Here is a 20,308-nt window from a genome sequence, read left to right as displayed (position 1 = left end):
ACCACCATTATAGTGTGTGACCCCGTTTAGCTGGGGGTTCGAATGGGTGCTGGAACACCATGTGAAAGCACCATTAGCCTTTGATTATTCTGGTGTATTGGGCTTCAAAGAGGAACAAGGTTTAAAGCACAACACTACACGCTTGCAAAACATGCACAGGAGAGCGTATGTTCACTCTGCCAGCACTATTATAATCTATGACCCCGTCGGCGCAAAAGTCCGAATCCCATTTGGCGGGAGTGGGTTTGGACGCAAGTCCAGACGGGGCCACCAAACGGGTGTTGGAATGAAATATGAAAACATCCTTAGCCTTTGATTATGTTGGTGTACTGGGCTTCAAAGTTGGTGGGCATCGATCTTAGCTGGTTCATATGAAACATATCTGGACACCGCAGTATATAAGGCCAAGGCTCCACATCACAAGACCGGTAATACATTTATGACAGCTGGGGGGTCTGACTGTTGAGACCCCCACAAATTAGGAGGGTTACAAAGTCCCGGGAGTAAAGTGGTAGCAAGTACGTGCAACCATTGCCTTTTCTATAAGAAAGTGCACTATCGCTCCAGTCACACGTGATTTTGGACTTCCACCATTGGGATCAACAAAAATTGGGTTGGGGTAGAGGGACAGAGTTGGACCCCCAGCGATCATACGTCTAACAACCATGCTGCAGATGGAATATAAAAGTTGTTTTCGTGACAACCGCTTTCATCGAAAGGAAAGAGACCGCAGCCACTTGTTCAACAAGAAAAGCGGTGACTTGAGCAAATTATATGCAAAAGTGATGCCCATTAGGTTAAAGTAGTAATCTGCATGTTCATCCAAAGAGCCGTCATAAACATACTATAGAATTAAAGCAACATGACTAATGCCAAAATACCCGCTTATTCATACTCTTGTAATTATAGGAGTTCCCCATGAATCAGAGGCTCACATTTGCTCAGACAGCCAACAGCCATTCCTGAATTCTGCACCTGCTCTCGGCCCCTGCCCTCTGTGCAGTAAACTAGTGGATTAAGGCCTTGAAGTCAGATGCCAGCACTCCATCACGGCCGGTGTCTTACCTTCCTGGCTCCAGGGCCACAACTAACATGGGAAGGTAAAATTCATCACAAGGGTGAGCAGTGATCAGTGCAGCCAAGCCTGACCTGACAGATGACTCCTTCAGCGAGCTCTGAATTTTCCACTGGTGCCAGAGTCTCTATGGCTTTGTGCCACTTTAAACTTTGCCCAGTGAGATGACCATGAATTACGGTACTAATTTTAATTCATTAGAGATGATGCAAAAGCTAGATACTCCATAACACAAAACATTGGAACGCATCATCATTCTAAATGTTTAAAAAAAAAAAAAGTTAAAAATTCTGCTGTTTTTTATAACTATATTTTTGGACATTTTGATTGCAGAATAACCAATAAATTATCATAAGCAATGATGCATATGGTACCAGTAAACGTGCTGACTGGTTTTCATAGCTAGTGACTTGTTCTAAAAGATGATGCTTTGAACCCACTTTTTTTTTTAATAAAAGCATGGTCTAAAGTGGTTACACTCACTTTCCAGTCCACCACCATTTCTCTCTCAATGTTGACCGTGACCCCAACCAGTCCCCATCGTTCCTTTCAGGCTGGGACAGGCATGTGACCGCTGCAGCTGTTGCATAGGAGTTTGATCGCCACAATGGTCACTTGGCCATCTCAGTCAAAAAATAAAAAAGAGCTACGGACCCCCCAAAAAAGCAGTCATTTAGCTAAAACGTACAATTTTTCCTCCACAATCATGCATAAATTGCTGGGTTCATCTGTGATTGATTCAATGTCCTATTTTACTGAATGACAAAAAATCGTCCAAATGTTTTCTCTCCAGAGGAATCACTCTATTGGCATAGAAGGGGGAAAAAAAAGGTCCGAAGACCATAGGAAGACCTTGGAGGGAGAACAACATATGGCACTTGGGTATGGGTAGCAAAGTCCATCATAAAACTGTTGCCTATTTGGCTATTGGTGCTATTGTGCCCCCTCTTCCATTTGTGACACCGTTTAGAAATCAGAAGTTAGAAAGAAAGAAAAGTTTAAAGAGGACTTGAAACAGAATATAGGTGCATTAGGCACAAATATTATACCACATGCCAGAATAAAGCATTTATACTGGCCCACTGCGTCTGTTTATCGGCTACATGTAAAGCCGATCGGCTGTTGTTTAATCACCTTGGACAGGCTGACCGGAAATTCACGAGCCCAATATGATTGCTTTGTGGCCACACAAAATCAAGCTCTCGGCAGCACGTCACCTGATTACACAGGTCGATAAGCTGCCGAACATGACGACTTGAATAATCAAGGAGACGAACATTTCTAGGAAAACTTTCAACGGATTATCAGGCTCATAAGGAGGTGCCCAGACTGCACTATGGGTTTGTAATCTGGAGCGATAGCCACCCTGTCTGATACTGATCATGCATCCTAAGACCATGTATATGGGGTTTGAGAGAAAAGACACTCTGTGCCTCTAACATAGAGGTGCAGCACGGTGGCTCAGTGGTTAGCACTGTTGCTTTGCAACGCTGGGGTTCTGGTTTCAAATCCCACCAAGGACAACATCTGCAAGGAGTTTGTATGTTCTCCCGGGGTTCTTCACTTTTCTCCCACACTCCAAATACATACCGATAGGGGATTTAGACAGTGATCCCCGACGGGAACAGTGATGATAATGTATGCAATGCGCTCTGGAATATGATGGAGCTATATAAGCAAAGCAGAATAAATAATAGTGGTGCTAAACTCAGATTTGGACATGTCCATGGGTTTTCTGAAGTGTGTGAGAGCATGTTAACAGTAGTCCTCTAACTGAATAGTCACAGGTTGCAGTATGCTAGCAAGTATACAATCTGCATACATTAAAGCATAGAACTCTGATGAGGCTGGCTGGTGTAATTACTATGAAAATCCAAGGAAGAATGGCTGATATATCAAAATGAGCATATTAAGAGTCCAGCTGGTGAGTGAGAGGGGTCATGAGTCCAAGTGTATTCATTCTCCGACCACTGAGCCCAAGTGATAGCTGCAGGTTGTACTGAGCAGCGTGAGATCTCAACAAGGAGGAAGTACTCTGAGGAGCTGTCAAACAGGCTATGGGTCAGAGAGAGATAGAAGGAGGGGGGCAGATTATAGGATTGTACAGCCATAGAAAGGCCTTTGAGGGAGGAAAAAGTAAATGGTATTTGGGTATGTGAATCAAAAGCCAACATCAAAATAAGTGCTTATTTTGCTCTTGGTGCTTTCTGACATGTATTTTCCAAGTAAGCGCAACAGCCTCATCAGGTCCAAGCTCTTTATAATAACGTACGCTGCTTGTATTCCTAAACCTGGTGACAGATCTGCTATATTATAATTGAATTAAATTTTATTTCTACATGCAAAATTTTTTCACAAATAAAATGTTCAGCGCTATAATTTTCAATGCTCTTGCCATCTTTCAATATTACTGTATGACCAGCGAGCTTCAGTCACTTCCAATGGACATGGAGGGGACACGGCAGGAGGTTTTCCATGCGCTCATACCCTTTAAACATAGCAAATTGTTATTTAGATATCAGCACAGAGCCAGAGTCAATACAGACCTTGACCCGTGCAACTTGTCAAACAACGCCGTGACATTATACGTGGAAATATCAGCTGCGGCGCTGAAGGAGACAAGATTCAACACAAAGAAAGCAAAAGCAAACACGACGGAACCAAGGCACCTCCCCTGATCATATCTGAACATATGAATGTGAAGTAACACGTCTGCATACGAGATAAGACGATCCGCGTGGTTACAACAGAAGAACGTTACCTTACCGATTCCAGATTGAGCTCTGGGTACTTCTATATTGGAGGTTATTGACTTATTTGACATGTCGAGAAAAACTGGAAAGTCACTGAAATACTAGAGTCTGGGCAGCGAGGGGCTGTACTAACAGGGGTGTAAAAAACAGGCTCAGACTAGTTGTGAACGCTGCGGCTGATCAATGGCCACCGATTGATTGCAGAATTTAGGAGACATTCCCACTAGATATTGATGCCAAGAGACCAGAGCGGACACAGCTCTGCATAATGAGAAGTGATTCTGGTTCAGCAAATAAGTTTTTTTAATTTTATTTTTTCTATATTAATAAGCGAACGTGCTCGGATAAGGCGTTATCCCAGCATGCTCCTGTCACAGAGGCGTCGTCTGATGAGAGTACTACTCCCATCAGCCTAAGCCTGCTGTCACGAATAAGAGCGAGAGACAGCGCCGCTGATTGGAGTATTCATCAGCCGGCGCCTGCAAATAAATAATTACTACTGTATTACTAACCAAAATACAAAGGTGACATCAACCCCACATATATTAACTCCACTTATCCTGTGGCGGTGGCAAGTGGGTAGAGTCGGGCAAAGCGCCAGAATTGGCACATCTAATGCACTTTTTCAGGGGTGACTGCAGGTTGCTATTTTTAGGCTGAGAGAAAGCCATATCCATGGCCCCTTACCAGCCTGAGAAAACCAGTCCCCAGCTGTCTGCACTCCACCTACTTAATTTTGTCTGTTCGTGAAAAGTACACTCGAATGTCATCTGAGTGTAGAGGGTTTTTTTTCAGGGACTTATAGACTTACACCGCCAGTTTTGATCCAACAGGTCTCCGATTTTTTTCCCGAGGACCATTCGATCCAAGGATAAAATGAAATATGTGTAGCCCCATAGAATATCATATGTACAAGTGCTATCCTTGAAAACAACAGATCGCAATCGTATGAGAAAATCTGTCGTGTGCACGAGCCCCAAGTAGACCTATGACAGTAGATTTTAATGGGGGGTTTTTAATAGTGAATACACTTTCTGCAACAACAACAAAAAAAAAAAGCCTCAGACGTGTGGGACTCATTTTCAGTTGCAGGAATAATTCCCAACTAATGAAGGGCGAAACCATGGATGTTCGGTTCCAGCTGAACAGTTATTAAAAAAAAAAAAAAAAAAAATGACTGCATGGACCAGCAACTGTGATCAGAGGTAAAATGTTTACCTCTGTTCACAGACTTTTGCTGATAGGAGTACTACAACTACGAAAATATGACTCTCACATCTGTCATGCGTATGCTGTTTATGAAAAACCTCAATATTCATAACTTGCAGAGCAGTAAAAAGAGTGTCCTAAATTAGTTAGCTCGGCAGTTCTGAGACACTGGCAGGCAAGGGCCATAAATATGTCACCGTCCACATTCTCCTGAAAGTTGAGAAATGGAATGGTATCTGTGATCTATCAGATGATCAACTTTAATTACCTGTTTGCAGAACGAGAAGGAGTTAAGGATCCGTCACACACAGCAATCTCGCTAGCGAGATCGCTGATTTGGTGACGCATCAGCGATCTCTCCAATGAGATCGCGGTGTGTGACGGGGATCAGCGACCGGCCCCCCTGCTGGGTATCGCTGATCATGCTCGATCGGCCTGGGCCATTGTTTGATCGCTGGTCTCCCACTGGCCAGCACGCATCGCTGCGTGTGGCAGCGAGAGACCAGCGATCAGCGACGCTGGTTTCTAATGTAAACATCGGGTATCTAAGAGCCGCGGCTCTTAGATACTCGATGTTTACCTTGCAAACCAGTGTGTACGCCGGTTTCCAAGGTAAACAGCAGGTATCCAAGAGCCGCGGCTCCTGGATACCCAATGTTTATTTTAGAAACCAGCTTGCTTGCAGGTCCTGATCACTGGAGGGGCTATGTGACAGCTCACCAGCGATCAGCCATGATGTCCCAGCGATCCCATCCATGTTGGATCGTTGGTGGGATCGCTGGGACATCGTTATGTGTAACGGGGCCTTTAGAGGGTCTCGGAGGGACGCAGTTATCTGTAGGTCATCGAGCAAAATATATAATCTGCACCCCGGCTAGCACTCATTGCCAGAGCAAGCTTCATGCTGCATGGTTAGGAGATGGTGTTTTTTTGTTGTTTGAGAAGGCAATTGGTGGATTTACCGGAGACTGTTGCTAGGTTTCAGCTGTGTGCCAATTCCCTGCCTTCTCCTACTTTGATTTAACCCCATCCTCCACTCCCTGGTGTTTACCTCTGTTTGTGTGAGCATATTTGTATGATTGATATTTTCCTTTATCCGTGCTTATATTACCTTGTTAGTCTGGTTGGTGTACTACAGTACACTTCTACTCCCCTCTCCCCTTGGTGGGGAAAGGGTATAGAATGATGGCAGATTCAGGAGCTAAGGCAAGTACGTGACCCCGGCATCTTCATTAGAAGTAATCCGGGGAACAGGGCGAGCTAAGGCGCCCCTAGCGTTAGGGACAGGGAAAGAGCCCTTGGTCCCATGACACCTGACAATATGTCTTCCATGTAGATTTTTCCAAAAGGAATACGATGGGGTGGAGGACCGGGCTCTGTGCAGCCGGTCATGTGCTTCCACCTCAAACTCCCCCAACCATGTTTGTATGGATCTCGCTCTGTGCACTAAGGCATAGTCATCCTGCAACATAAAAGGGTCATCCCAGAAACTGTTGCCACAAAGTTTCAAGCATACAATTTTCCAAAATTTCTTGTATGTTACCGAATTAACATTTCCCTTAACTTCCCTAAAAAATAATCGTTAATATTGAAAATTCTGGAACAATCAATAATCTATTTATTAATTTAATAAAATAATCATTAGTGTCAAATTTATCCATAAAATCTTATTTTAAATAGGTCAGCGGCCAACCATAGATATTGGTTATGAGCACAAAATAGCAGGTCCTACTGTATTAAAGGGGCACCTGAAACCCCAAACTGTGGCAAAGAATAGGACCCAGCAGACTGGTATGGACTTCAACATTTCACTGGTTAGTGACAAGGTCCTTATAGGTTTTATAACTGTGGGGCAAATGCCAAGTGTAGGTTAATGGAACTATAAAACGTGCAATCACCCACAATTCATCAGAGACCATCTTCTGCCGCATGGAGCCAAACACAAGTCCTCATGCTCACCCTTAAATCAAGAACCCCTTAACACTACTGGCCGGGGGTATATAACTAATGGCAAGACCCTAAGATTTACACACTTCTGCCCAAGCGTCATCATAATCAATCAGTAAGAACAATCGAGAGCTGCAGCCACCTTGTCAACCGCGGTTCTGACCTTCCCGGGGGAAACAAGAGTAATCAGAACCTCAGCTGGCAGCTCAGAGGAGGGAACGGCTAGAAATGCTCCACTGCATTCCCCATCCTGGGATGCTGAACATATCTGAAGCCCCCAACAACATGCATTATACTGGATTACAACACTTATTCTAGGGTCTTGTAAGTGAGATGTAAAAAATATATACGGTAAGGTGGGGGAAGAGCGAAAATTTCAGTAGATGGATGAAGCAAGAATAAAACTGTGTTACAGGTTACAGAGAACTGAAATCAATGAAGAATATCTCCTGCTCCTCACCTGGGTTGTCAAAATCTGCCCGACTGACCATTCCGCAGTTGATTAATAAAATAGTAATATTTTGTACCAAGTTTAAAGAATCTAGCATAACCAGGCATTCAAACAGTTAGAATACCCTAATTAGGACTCATTCATACATTAGTTTTCATATATGACTGCTTTTAGTGTTTGTCAATGACACATTGTACGCTACAGGGCTGTTGACATGTCAGGTTTCTTTATTGACAGTTTATTCACAAAAAACAAAAAAACAAAAACAGAGCCATATCTTATTTTAGTTCAATTTACAAAACACACTAAGTGAATGGACCAGTGAGATAAAACAGACAGCACACCCCTGACATCATATGCACTTTCTGATTGTCACTGACTGGTTGCTTGGGACTCGTCCATTATATATTTATTTTTTGCATCATCAGATGGAAAAAACAGACATTTAAAAATAAAAAAAGAAAATGGGATCCAGAACAAAATTGTTTTTTTTTTGCAAACAAACAATAAAAGCTTGTATGTGAATTCAGTTTAACTCACAGCTCAACATTGGTTAAAAGGAGTATGACCTCATTCACACTGTTTTGTTCCATCAGTCTTTTGGATCAGGTTATCATAAGTGTTATGTTAATGTGTCAGTTTTACCTTCAATGTTTCATCAAAATAAAAAAAAAAAAAAAAAAAAAAAAAAAGTGGTTTCCTAACAGTTATCAAATAAATAGTCAATGATGGTATCTGATCACAAAGAGACTGGCACTGGGGATTTTGATGAGAGAAATCAGACAGATCTCTTTTGTGTGAACACTTGGCCCACAAAAAGGCAATGAAGCAGAAACAGACTTTAAAGGAAACGTGTTTGGTCCATAAAAAACAGACGACATTTAAATAAAGCCTGAAAGCGGTTGTCCCACACGCAAAGTACATTTTAATTAATAGATCTTGGAATAAGTTCCACAATTGGATTAATAAAAGTTCCTGTGCGGAGATAACCCTATGAATTTGCTCCTGCAATGTACTCTCTGTTATGGCTGTGTCCGACAGTGCAGAGCTGCTCCAGTTCATGGTTGGCACATATAAGAGATCCTGGTCAGACAGGGAAGCACAAGTCATTTATTTGACATGAGCATACAGATAAAACAGCAGGGACTCAAAGCTGCTACTTTCAGAGGCAACGCGCTTCCCTGCCCGAGGCAATGCGCTTCCCTGCCTGTTTTATCACAGGAGTGAGTGTTTCTGCCACCTAACCAGTCCTGTGAACTCATCATGTAGCAAGTCAGTGAAGGCAGGGAAGCGTGTTGTCTCAGAAAGCAGTAGATGTGAGTCTCTGCTGCTTCCTCTGTATAATCATTCCTAAGAGTTGTGGTGTGTGCATGAACTGGTGCAGCTCGACACAATCAGACACAGGAAATCACAGTGTACAGCATGGACAAATGTATAGAATCTCAGCACAGGAACATCTTTAACAAATCCAACTGCGGAACTTGTTATTATGTACAGATCAATTGAATAAAATGTTCTTTGTTGGCAGGACAATCCCATTAAGTGGGTCCTTTGGCTCTGTACATTCATCGTGTCCAGGCTATTTCTGTGTCATACACATGCTAGGTTATTAAGAGTCAAAAAACAAAAATAATGTCCAGATGTGTTACCTTTTTTGCTCACTTTATTAAAAAAGTGGTTTATGAGACTAATCATGCTTGACCTGCAAAACATATACTGTGAAGTTTTTTTTTTTTTTTTAACAAAGGTGACACGTGGCCCAGACAGCATGCTGCGAGGTTGTACCTTCAGCATTTACATTAGAGTAGCCTGTTACGTGACTTTCCACTAGAAGTAAAACACTGGAAGCCGATAATGAATGTTATTGATAGAATAATGATAAGATAAACCATCCATGGAAGGACAGCAGCTGATACAACACCAAAGCCGACCAAACGCTTCACGACACTGAGCCTGGTTGGGAATGGTCACTGTATTAGGAATATAACTGTTCTCTGCATCGGTGAGAGGAGTACCTGGAAAGATTTTTGCGTTGCAAAGTCTTCAGCAGAATTTTATCGGTTTTGTGGGCATAGTCATCAAGTTGTGATGTGCAGGGACAGTCACTCGCAGACATAGCCTCTTTTCTCTTTGCAAAGAGGTTGTTTGCATTAATCTTTGCATTTTATTGCATTAAAAAAGTTTTTGATACAATAGAAACACAGAACTCAATATTTGGTACAGAAACCTTTCTTTGCAATTATAGAGGTAAGACGTTTCCTGTAGTTCTTGACCAAGTTTGCACACACTGCAGCAGGGATTTTGGCCCACTCCTCCATACAGATCTTCTCCAGATCTTTCAGGTTTCGGGGCTGTTGTTGGCCAACATGGAGTTTCACCTCACTTCTAAGATTTTCTATAGGGTTCAGGTCTCGCTAGGCCACTCAAGGACCTTGAAATGCTTCTTGCGGAGCTACTCCTTAGTTGCCCTGGCTGTGGGTTTCAGGTCATTGTCATGCTGGAAGACACAGCCATGACCCATCTTTAATGCTCTTACTGAGGGAAGGAGGTTGTTGGCCAAAATCTTGCGATACAGGATCTTATCCATCCTCCCTTCCATACGGTGCAGTTGTCCTGTCTTCTTTGCAGAAAAGCACCCCCAAACTATGATGTTTCCACCATGATTCATGGTTGGGATGGTGTTCTTAGGGTTGTACTCATCCTTACCCCACGAGGTGAGCTCTCGCATGGATCCCCAGACCAAGGAAAATTGACAGTCATCTTTTGTTTCTTTCATGTTCTAATAATTACGCCAACAGTTGTTGCCTTCTCACCAAGCTGCTTGCCTATTTTCCTGTAGCAATTCCCAGCCTTATGCAGGTCTACAATTTTGTCTCTGGTGTTGTTAGACAGATCTTTGGTCTTGCCCATGTTGGAGAGGATGAAGTGTGATTGAGTGTGTGGACAGGTGTCAAAGAGTTGGTGCAATAAATACAGGTAATGAGTGCAGAGTAGGAGGCCTTCTTAAAGAAAAACTAACAGGTCTGTGAGAGCCAGAATTCTTGCTGGTTGGTAGGTGATCAAATACTTATTTCATGCAATAAAAAGCAAATTAATTATACAAAAATCATACAATGTGATTTTCTGGGTTTTTTTTTTTAATATTTTTTAGATTCTGTCTCTCACAGGTGAAGAGCACTATGATAAAAATGACAGACCCATCAAGTATTTGGAGGTGGGGAAACTTGTAAAATTGGCAGTGTATCAAATACTTATTTTCCCCACTGTATATTGACAGACCACAAGCATATACGTGTCTCTTCACTTACACCCAGACTATGAGAGCACCAGCAATGACTGATATATTCCTTACCTGGGAGGAAAAGTGATGTCCAGTTCATACAATTTGTCTTTAAAGACGGATAACTCCTTGTCAAATTCTAAAAGCTGCAAGACAAATAAAACAGACAGTAAGTACAAGAAATTAACGGTATCCAATGATGACGTCTTTAAAGTGCTGTGGAATAGAATAGTGATATATAAGTAAATAAACTTACAATAGTTTATAGAGTACGGTTCACTTGCTTAAAAAAATTGCATTAACTACCTTGTTTATATCCCCATGTTTCCCCAATACTGTGGTTCTTTTCCATTTTATGATGCATCACTCGACTGCAGAGATATTCACATTTATTGCTTTTGGAGCACACTTTGTGAAATCTTTGCATTGAAGTCCAATGGATGGTTTCTTTAGAGTCTTCTCTGGTGCGTGCATATTTAATCTCCCTTCCAGATGCTATTAATCACAGTTTGGCAGCATCAGAGACTGATGGGGCAGCACAGTGACTCAGTGGTTAGCACTGCAGCCTTGCTGCGCTGGGGTCCTGGGTTCAAATCCCACCAAGGATAACATCTGCAAGGAGTTTGTATGTTCTCCCCGTGTTTGCGTGGGTTTCCTCTGGGTACTCCGGTTTCCTCCCACATTACAAAGACATAGTGATAGGGAATTTAGATTGTGAGCCCCATCGGGGACAGCGATGATAATATGTGCAAACTGTAAAGCGCTGCGGAATATGTTAGCGCTATATAAAGATTATGATTATTATTCATAAAGATTATAAACCTGCTAGATCACCTGTCGAGCTGTGATGGGCATCATCTAGGAGGGATAAAAGCAAACCCTCAAAGACAAGTGAGGATACAACCAGTTGGACTGCTAAGCAGAGATTTCACATACTGTGCTCCAAAAGCAACAAATGTGTAACTCTGTATCAGAGATATTCACATCGCAATATGGAAATGAACAGCGGAATTAGCAAATTTTACAAGGTATTTCACACAATTTATTTTTCCTATGTGAGGATCTGTCACATGTGAGCAATAATTAGTATTCATCTTGCTGGAAGAATATGCTCTGCAAATGTACGTCTTCAGGAGCTAAGGATGTCATGTTTACTTGTAGAGGGACTTTATATGTCATTCTGATCACTTACTTTTGGCAAACGTTATTCTATCCACTTAAGGAGGCAAATTCCATGGATTTTCAATACAAACTGGAATACATTCCATAGAAATGCCCCTTTCTGCTAAGTGCACCTCCAATAATATAGGACAGTGATTATAGACCGGGACTGGGCACAATCACTTTTCTAAAACACTTGCATTGCAGATTCAGGATGGACACAGTCCTTCCTGCAAGCTGCTCTGCTAATCATGGTGGAGGACCATTATGGACATAGGAGACTAGGAGACAAAGCAGCATAGATCTGAGCAGTCTGGCAGCTCTGTGCTACAAGTTAGAACCATAATTGGCAAAGCAATGGATTTTAGAAAAACATATTGCGCACATTCCTGCTCTATAAATAAGGGTATGTGCACACGCTGAGTAATCTGCCTGCAGAAATTTCTGCAGGAAAATGCAGCCTCAAAACGTGCGTTTTTTTGTGCAGTTATGGTGCGTTTTTTGCATTCATTTTTAGACAAAAATTTAACCTAGTTGAAAAAAAAAAAGAAAATAACCTTTTTCCATACATTAAAAGCAAGCCGGAATGGTGGATGGTGAATGTTCTGTTTATTATGGGTTTGCATAGTTTTTCTCTTTAAATTAGTTAACCAAAATAGCAGCAAATCCGCAATAGTTTTGTACACCATAGTTTTTCTAGCACTTTAGACCAACTTCATTTAAGTCAACGGGCGAGAAACTCACAGAGAATTGACAAAGTGCAGATTATTCCCTGCATCAAATTAAGTGCATGACACTTCAGATTTCTCATTCATTTTCGATAGTATCAGGTTTTGTTAACAAATCAGCACGGGGAAGAAAAAATGTAGAAAATCGTGCATCAGTTCAATCTAAGGTTTTCAGAAAATTACTATTTAAAACTTTGGGGGGGGCAATTTTTATTCTTCATTCTACTATATAAAACAATTATCCAGCATTTTTCACTAGATCTAATATTAGAGTCCTCTTAGGGTCTGAGTCTAGCAATAGAGGGAAAAATGTTCAGCTTGACCCAAAATAAATTATTTTACCATGTTTTTATATATTACTGTATATAACCTGCAAAAAACCCACAATGCCACCAATGAGAATAAGGTCTAGTAGTCCAGCTAATGCCGCACTGCTCATAGTGATTATCCTACACTACTTCTTACCCCTACACTGGTGTCATGAAGGGTGGATCCTCCTCCTACGACAGCGTTTACCCAGCGTCCATTAATCATGTCCCATCTCACAGCTGTGCCGATACCATTGTATGGTGGGAGATGTTCTGGAGGAAGTGACATTTTGTCCTTTTATGCCCCTTGCCTCCTCATAAATCATTTCTGGGACATGCAATTAGCAGCTACTTGTACACATTAATTATCAATGTAAAAAGCAGCTACCAAGCCCACCGGCATTGGTGGTCACATACGTGGCCATCTCAAGTTTTAAGAAGTTTATCCGAGAGCTGAGGAAATAGACAAACACCTGAATTACACCAGTGATCCAATCTGTTCACCATTATTGACCAATATATATTCTCCATTTTTAATAAGATACTAGTTGGATCTTTCGCCTGCTTACAGCGGCACAGAGTATTTGTAGAGCTGACAATGGCAGGATAGTCAAATTTTGGAGAACCTACCACTGCAGGGTGAAGGGAAATCTTTAGCACTATATACAATTATATTGCTATTCATTTGAAACGCATGCTACGTTGCAAGAAGAATTACATGGGTTGTATGATTTTTGGACAATACCTTCCCATACAACAGATACCTCACTAATCAGCTGTTAAAGGGACTGTCCAACCACAGCCACAAAAGTGGTCAGAACTTAGATGTTTCCTACTTGTGTGTACACCCAGCTTCAGTCTTGATGTGCTGCCTACTCACGTGACCGCTGCAGCCAATCAATGGCTGCAGCAGTATCCTGTGATAACACACTACCACTACAGTGATCACATGTGTTGTAGACACCATCAATGGAGCATCCTGAACAGAGGTCCACTAGGGACCAGTGAATGAAGAGCAGAGGATTGGTGAGATTTTTCACCTATATTATTGTGGCACACTTTTTATTTGAAAAAAATAAAAATATATATATATAAATCAATCATGGGGTTGGACATCCCATTGAAAGGGTTTATATCTCTTTTGGGCTTGTATAGACCACCGTATTTTCAGTCCGAATGCGATCAAAAAAAAAAAATCGGATTGCACTCAGACCAATGTCATTTTATGAGGTCCTGCGCATGTCCGATTTTTTCCTCGGACAGTGTCTGTCCGAGGGAATAAAAAAAAAAAAAAGAAAAAAAAAGCAGCATGTCTGATTTGCATCCGAAAATCGGAACCCACTCAGCCATGCAAACCAATGAGTCTGTGACATCTGAGTGTGATCCAATTTTCATGGACTGAGAATGGAGAAGTTGAAAACATTTTTTCCCACCATCTTCTCCTCATCCAAGAAAATCAGATCATCAGATCACACTATGATCAAAGTCTGAATAGAGTTTAATTAGAAAGTGATTTGCATAATCAGACCAATTTTCTCAGAGGAGGAGCCTCAGTCAGATTTATTTCAGAGTTCCTCTAAACTGATTTATGGCAATATAAATTGTGGAAGACACATCAGGGACATGAGTAAAGATTGTCCTATTTCTCAGGCATCCATAGTACCATAACTAGGAGATACATTTACTGTATATGTCTAAATAGTGTCCTGTCATCTGTTCTTGGAATCACTGTGGTCCCGAAAGTTGGCTTCTCTTCCCTTTATCCAGATGGAAGAAAAAAAAAAAGTGCCTTTCCAGCCTCAGCTATGACGGTATGTGTCGGCACAACGTTTGTTAACTGCATAGAAATTCCCAGAAAACTCCACTTGTCTATATGGAGAGCATTTTTTTTGCACTGGGATTGTATGTAATGTCTGTTTTTACAGTGACAAATCTCATATTTCCATTAAAGAAATACATTGGCAGTGTACATCTCCGACATTCAGCTGGAACCATGCGGGCAAAGCAGACTACCTGCACTAATCTGCGTTACCGCGCCACCACTAGTGGTCACGTGTGTTGTAGACACTATTTATGGAGCCACGTGAGCGGAGATCCACCAGAGAATTAACAGCAGAGGATATCCCGCATCATTTTAAAAGCAATCCCATCAATAATCAGGATGTAAAATGGTCAAAAAAATGGACAAATTTGAGTACAATGTTTATACATGGTCATTAGTGAGAGGGGAAAAAAGGAATGGGGTCTTTAGCCACTAGTAAATGAATGTTGAGCAATTTCTCGGCCTCGTACAATACCTTTACCAGATAAAGTAAGACGCCTCAGTCAATAGAAAACAATTTAGGCCGTTTTATCTGGAAGTAGAAAGATACCCTGCAAAAGGTCACTGTCCACAGGGACACGGCCATGAGCCGCCTGGACTGAAATCACTGTAGTATGAACCCTTTATAACAGGGCAACTTAATTCAGTCATTGGAGTAGAACAACAGCAATTACTCATCAAGACCCGCGGACCAAACTCGGAGCATTGCTAGATCAAGAGGTGATATTAGCAGCATTTGTCAAATCCTTCGCCAGCACACACTGGGGAATTCACAGCTGTGCAAGGGAAATGAAGTTTAGGATCCAAGGATAAGAAAACAAAACTAAGGGGCACTCACACGTGTGAATTCTGGTCAATATTAAATATACATCTAATACTGCTGCGAGAACGTGAGACTAATGGCTGGAAATCCACAGGATGTACAGCTCTCAATGATCGCACAAAATACAACCATGTAGAAGAATGACGATTAATAGAGCAAAGTGATCACCATTCTCTGTATAGTGGCCGTGCACTTTGTTCTGTTGCATATGAAAAGCAATGCTCTAAATAGTGTAGCTTCTCTATCTTGCATCACTGCAAAAACGTTAAATTCATTGGGCAGCACGGCAGCTCAGTGGTTAGCACGATGGCTCAGTAGTTAGCACGGAGGCTCAGTGGTTAGCACGGCTGCTTTGCAGCACTGGGGTCTTGAGTTCAAATCCCACCAAGGACAACATCTGAAGAGAGTTTGTATGTTCTCCCCATGCTTCCTTGGGTTTCCTCCAGGTTCTCTGGTTTCCTCCCAGACTCCAAAGACATACTGATAGGGAATGCTTCCTTGGGTTTCCTCCAGGTTCTCTGGTTTCCTCCCACACTCCAAAGACATACTGATAGGGAATCTAAACCGTGAGCCCCAATGGGGAATGTGATCATGATGCTTGTAAAGCACTGCTAAATATGATCTCCTCTTAGCCTTCTCTTTTGTAAGCTAAACATTCCCAGATCCTTTAACCATTCATTGTACGATAGTTTGCAGTTTGCTCACCATCCTGGTAGCTCTTCTCTGAACTTGCTGCAGTTTTTCAGTGTCTTTTTTAAAATGTGGTGCCCAGAACTGGACACAGTATTCCAGATGAGGCCTTACTAAGGAGGAGTAGAGGGCAATAATGACTTCATGTGATCTAGACTCTATGCTTCTCTTAATACATTCTAGAACTGTGTTTGCAATTTTTGCTGCTGCATCACACTGCTGACTCATGTGCAGTCTGTGATCTATTAGTATACCCAAGTCTTTTCCACACGCGCTGTTGCTTAATTCTATTTCTCCCATTTTGTAAAAGTCATTTTTGTTTTTATAGCCTAGATGTAGAATCTTGCATTTCTCCCCATTAAATACTATTCTATTAGTCGCTGCCCATTGAACAAGCTTCTCTAGATCCATCAGAATAATTTCTCTGTCTTCTCTAGTGTTAGCTAAACCTCTTAGCTTTGCATCATCTGCAAATTTGATTAATTTACCTTCAGTTCCCTTTTCTAGATCTTTTATAAAAATGTTGAACACCACTGGGGCCAGGATAAAGCCTTGTGGTACCCAACTTGAAGAACTCTTCCAATTGGATGTGCAACCATTTATTACCACTCTGAGCACAATGACTGAGTCAGTTATGAATCCACCTAACCGTAGCCTTGTCAATCCCATACTTGGTCATCTTTTTTATATAAGGACAGTATGAGATCAAATGCTTTTCTGAAGTCAAGGTCTACTATGTCTACCACATTTCCTTGATCAAGTAAGTGATTCCATCATGGAAGTAAATTAAATTAGTATGGCACGATTTGTTTGTTACAATCCCATGCTGGCTCTGGTTAATTACTGTATTCTTATACAAGCACTTACATACATGATGTTTAATAATTTGTTCAAATATATTTTCTGGTATAGAGGTAAGGCTCACTGGCCTGTAATTTCCTTCCTTCTTTGGAGAAAGGGACAACATTTGCTATTTTCCAATCTTCTAGGACTTCTCCTATTTTCCAGGATTTTGCAAAGATTGTGGCTAGTGGTTCTGCAATTTCCTCTGCTATCTCTTTCAGTACCATAAGGTGTAATTCATCCGGACCAGGAGATTTAAATTAATTTAAATTAGCTAAGTGTTCCTTCACCATCTCTCGGTTTATGGATAGAGTGGATTCCTTTATTCCTTCAACAGCACAGTGAAGATCAATTGCTGTCACATTTGATTTTTTAGAGAACACAGATGCAAAATAAGAATTTTAAATTAGTTGCATCTCATTATGTGATTAACTGACTAGATGAATCCTCCTAAGCTATATGTAGAAACAGGAAGTCTTTTCTCTGCATGAGTCACCCCCTAGTCAACTCCTGAACCAGCTCATCCTCTTCTCCCTCTGCCAGGAACTTGCAGTGATGTAGAATTGTAGTTCTAATGATGACTCATGCAGGAAAAATACTTCCTGTTTCTACACAGAGCTTAGAAGGATTCAGCTAGTCAGTTTTTAATCACCTGATGTCAAAAACCTAAAGGAAGAGAGAAAAATTAGCTGGGTAGAAGGGCAAAATGAGCAATGGTAAGTATGCAGTGCTACATAATATGATGATTGCAATATATTAAGAGGATAAAAAGTTTAATGGAAGTGCTTCTTTAATTTTCAGGAGCGCAATACTCACCATCTTCCCAGCTTCTTTCATTCAAGGGGTGGCGTGATCCTCATTCACAGTTCATACCAGAGGAATGATAGCGCACTCTCCGATGCTGCTATATGAGGCTGCATCGGCGGAAAGCATGTGCATTGAAGCTGGACAGTTCCAGCCAGATTTAGAGCAATGCTTCCAAGCTGTGAAGAAAATGGCTTGTAAGCACTGCACTCCTTGCCTAGGAGACTGGCAAATTCTGAGAGTGCAGCTGTGGCCTATAACTTAAGCAACGAGCAGTAAACATTAAATATCCCTCCGTACTCAGACACTTATGCATGTTTTTCTCAACAACTCACGTGAAATCAGAATAAACCTTTCCCATTTTAAGTCAATTAGGATTACCATAATTATTATTTGCCAAATTTTTTATTACTGCAAAGTCAAAAGTTTACATACATGATGCTGCCACCCCCATGTTTCACAGTTGGGATGGTGTTCTAAGGCTTCCAAGCTCTTCCCTTTTATTCTGATTTCATGTCAGATATTGAGAAAAACATGCATATGTGTCTTTCTATACAGTGTAAGTAAACTTCTGGTTTCAACTGCATATAAGGACAAATACCTTGCATTGAACAAAATTTCTAGTAACACTGGTTGCCGATTGTGGCTGAGCTTACTGATGCCAAAGCCCTTGCTATATTAGAAATGATTAAACCCATTTCCATGAAATTAAAAATCCCACAAGTGAGATCTGTAATATGGGATGTGGAGAATTTGTGCAGTCAGGTGCTCGCTGCAGGAAGTAAAAAGACAAGAGGGAAATCATTCCCGTCATCAGCTATTTATTGTTAGCAGCGCTACTCGTTACATTTAGAATTTAATTATCTATGTACAGTTTCACTGCCTTTGTTGCTGGTTAAGCGCCAGCGGCTGCAAATAATCACCAAACTAAAAATTATGTTAATTCTGGAGACCTAACATCCCATTTGACATCTGAAATATACCGGAGAATTAATGGAAAAGTACTCAGCATTTAGGTGTACCTAACTGTGAGGATGGGAACAAAGAAAGTAAAAAAGGTAAATGAAAGTTCAGTATTGTCCTATGTCCCACTGACAATTATATACAGTGTTCCAAATTATTATGCAAATTGGATTTAAGTGTCATAAAGATGTAATTTTTTGCTTATCAAATAAACTCATAGATGGTATTGTGTATCAGGGCTCTTTGGATCACTGAAATCAATCTCAAACGCCTGTGATAATTAGTTTACCAGATGAGCTCAATTAAAGGAAAGCTATTTAAGAATAATGTTCCACATTATTAAGCAGGGCACAGGTTTCAAGGAATTTCGGAAATAAAAAGGATCTCTCTGCTGCTGAAAAGCATCAAATAGTGCAATGCCTTGGTCAAGAGATGAAAACATTAGATATTTCCCAAAAACTTAAACGTGATCATTGCACAGACATGTTTGTGCTGATAAAGGCAGAATGAGGAAGGTTTCTGCCAGGTAATTCATTGGATTAAGAGAGTGACTGCTAAAAAGCCATTACAAACCAGCAAACAGATATTTAAAGCTGCTGGTGCCTCTGGAGTCCCTCGAACCTCAAGGTGTGGGATCCTTCAAAGGCATGCTGTGGTGCAGAAATCTACTATTCGGCCACCCCTAAACAGTGTTCGCAAGCAGAAATGGTTGCAGTGGGCCCAGACATACATGAAGACTAATTTTCAAACAGTCTTGTTTACTGATAAGTGTCGAGCAACCCTGGATGGTCCAGATGGATGGAGTAGTGGATGGTTGGTGGATGGCCACTATGTCCCAACAAGGCTGCGACGTCAGCAAGGAGGTGGAGGAGTCATGTTTTGGGCCGAAATCATGGGGAAACAGCTGGTAGGGCTCTTTAAGGTTCCTGAAGGTGTGAAAATGACCTCTGCAAAGTATATCGAGTTTCTGACTGACAGCTGTCTTCCATGGTATAAAAAGCAGAAATGTGCCTTCAGGAGCAAAATCCTCTTCATGCATGACAATGCACCATCTCATGCTGCAAAGAATACCTCTGATCATTGACTGCTATGGGCATAAAAGGAGATAAACTCATGGTGTGTCCACCATCTTCCCCTGATCTCAACCCTATAGAGAACCTTTGGAGTATAATCAAGCAAAAGATCAATGAGAGTGGGAGGCAGCTCACATCAAGACAGCAGCTCTGGGAGGCTATTCTGACTTCATGCAAAGAAATACAAGCAGAAACTCTCCAAAAACTCACAAGTTCAATGGATGCAAGAATTGTGAAGGTGATATCAAAGAAGGGTTCCTATGATAGCATGTAACTTGGCCTGTTAAGCTACTTAACTTCAAAATATCCTTTTTGTTCAGTGAATGTGACCTCCTAATGCTGCAAATTCCACAAATGAGCATTTTCAGTTCTTTAAAA

At 41.3% G+C, this 20,308-nt stretch overlaps 1 protein-coding gene across 5 annotated transcripts in view; it reads right to left on the bottom strand.

The window, feature by feature from the left end:
• Window positions 1–20,308, bottom strand: part of INPP5A (inositol polyphosphate-5-phosphatase A) — a 485,401-nt gene that overhangs the window by 37,679 nt on the left and 427,414 nt on the right. For all 5 annotated transcript variants that reach the window (XM_073546403.1, XM_073546401.1, XM_073546399.1 and 2 more), the window contains one exon: window positions 10,788–10,861. In XM_073546403.1, coding sequence (XP_073402504.1) covers window positions 10,788–10,861 — 74 coding nt within the window. The remainder of the gene's footprint in view (window positions 1–10,787; window positions 10,862–20,308) is intronic.

This window comes from Dendrobates tinctorius, unplaced genomic scaffold, assembly GCF_039654945.1.
Source record: "Dendrobates tinctorius isolate UK_male_01 unplaced genomic scaffold, ASM3965494v1 ptg000147l, whole genome shotgun sequence".
Taxonomy (NCBI): Eukaryota; Metazoa; Chordata; class Amphibia; order Anura; family Dendrobatidae; genus Dendrobates; species Dendrobates tinctorius.
This window is presented reverse-complemented; position numbering and strand designations above follow the sequence as displayed.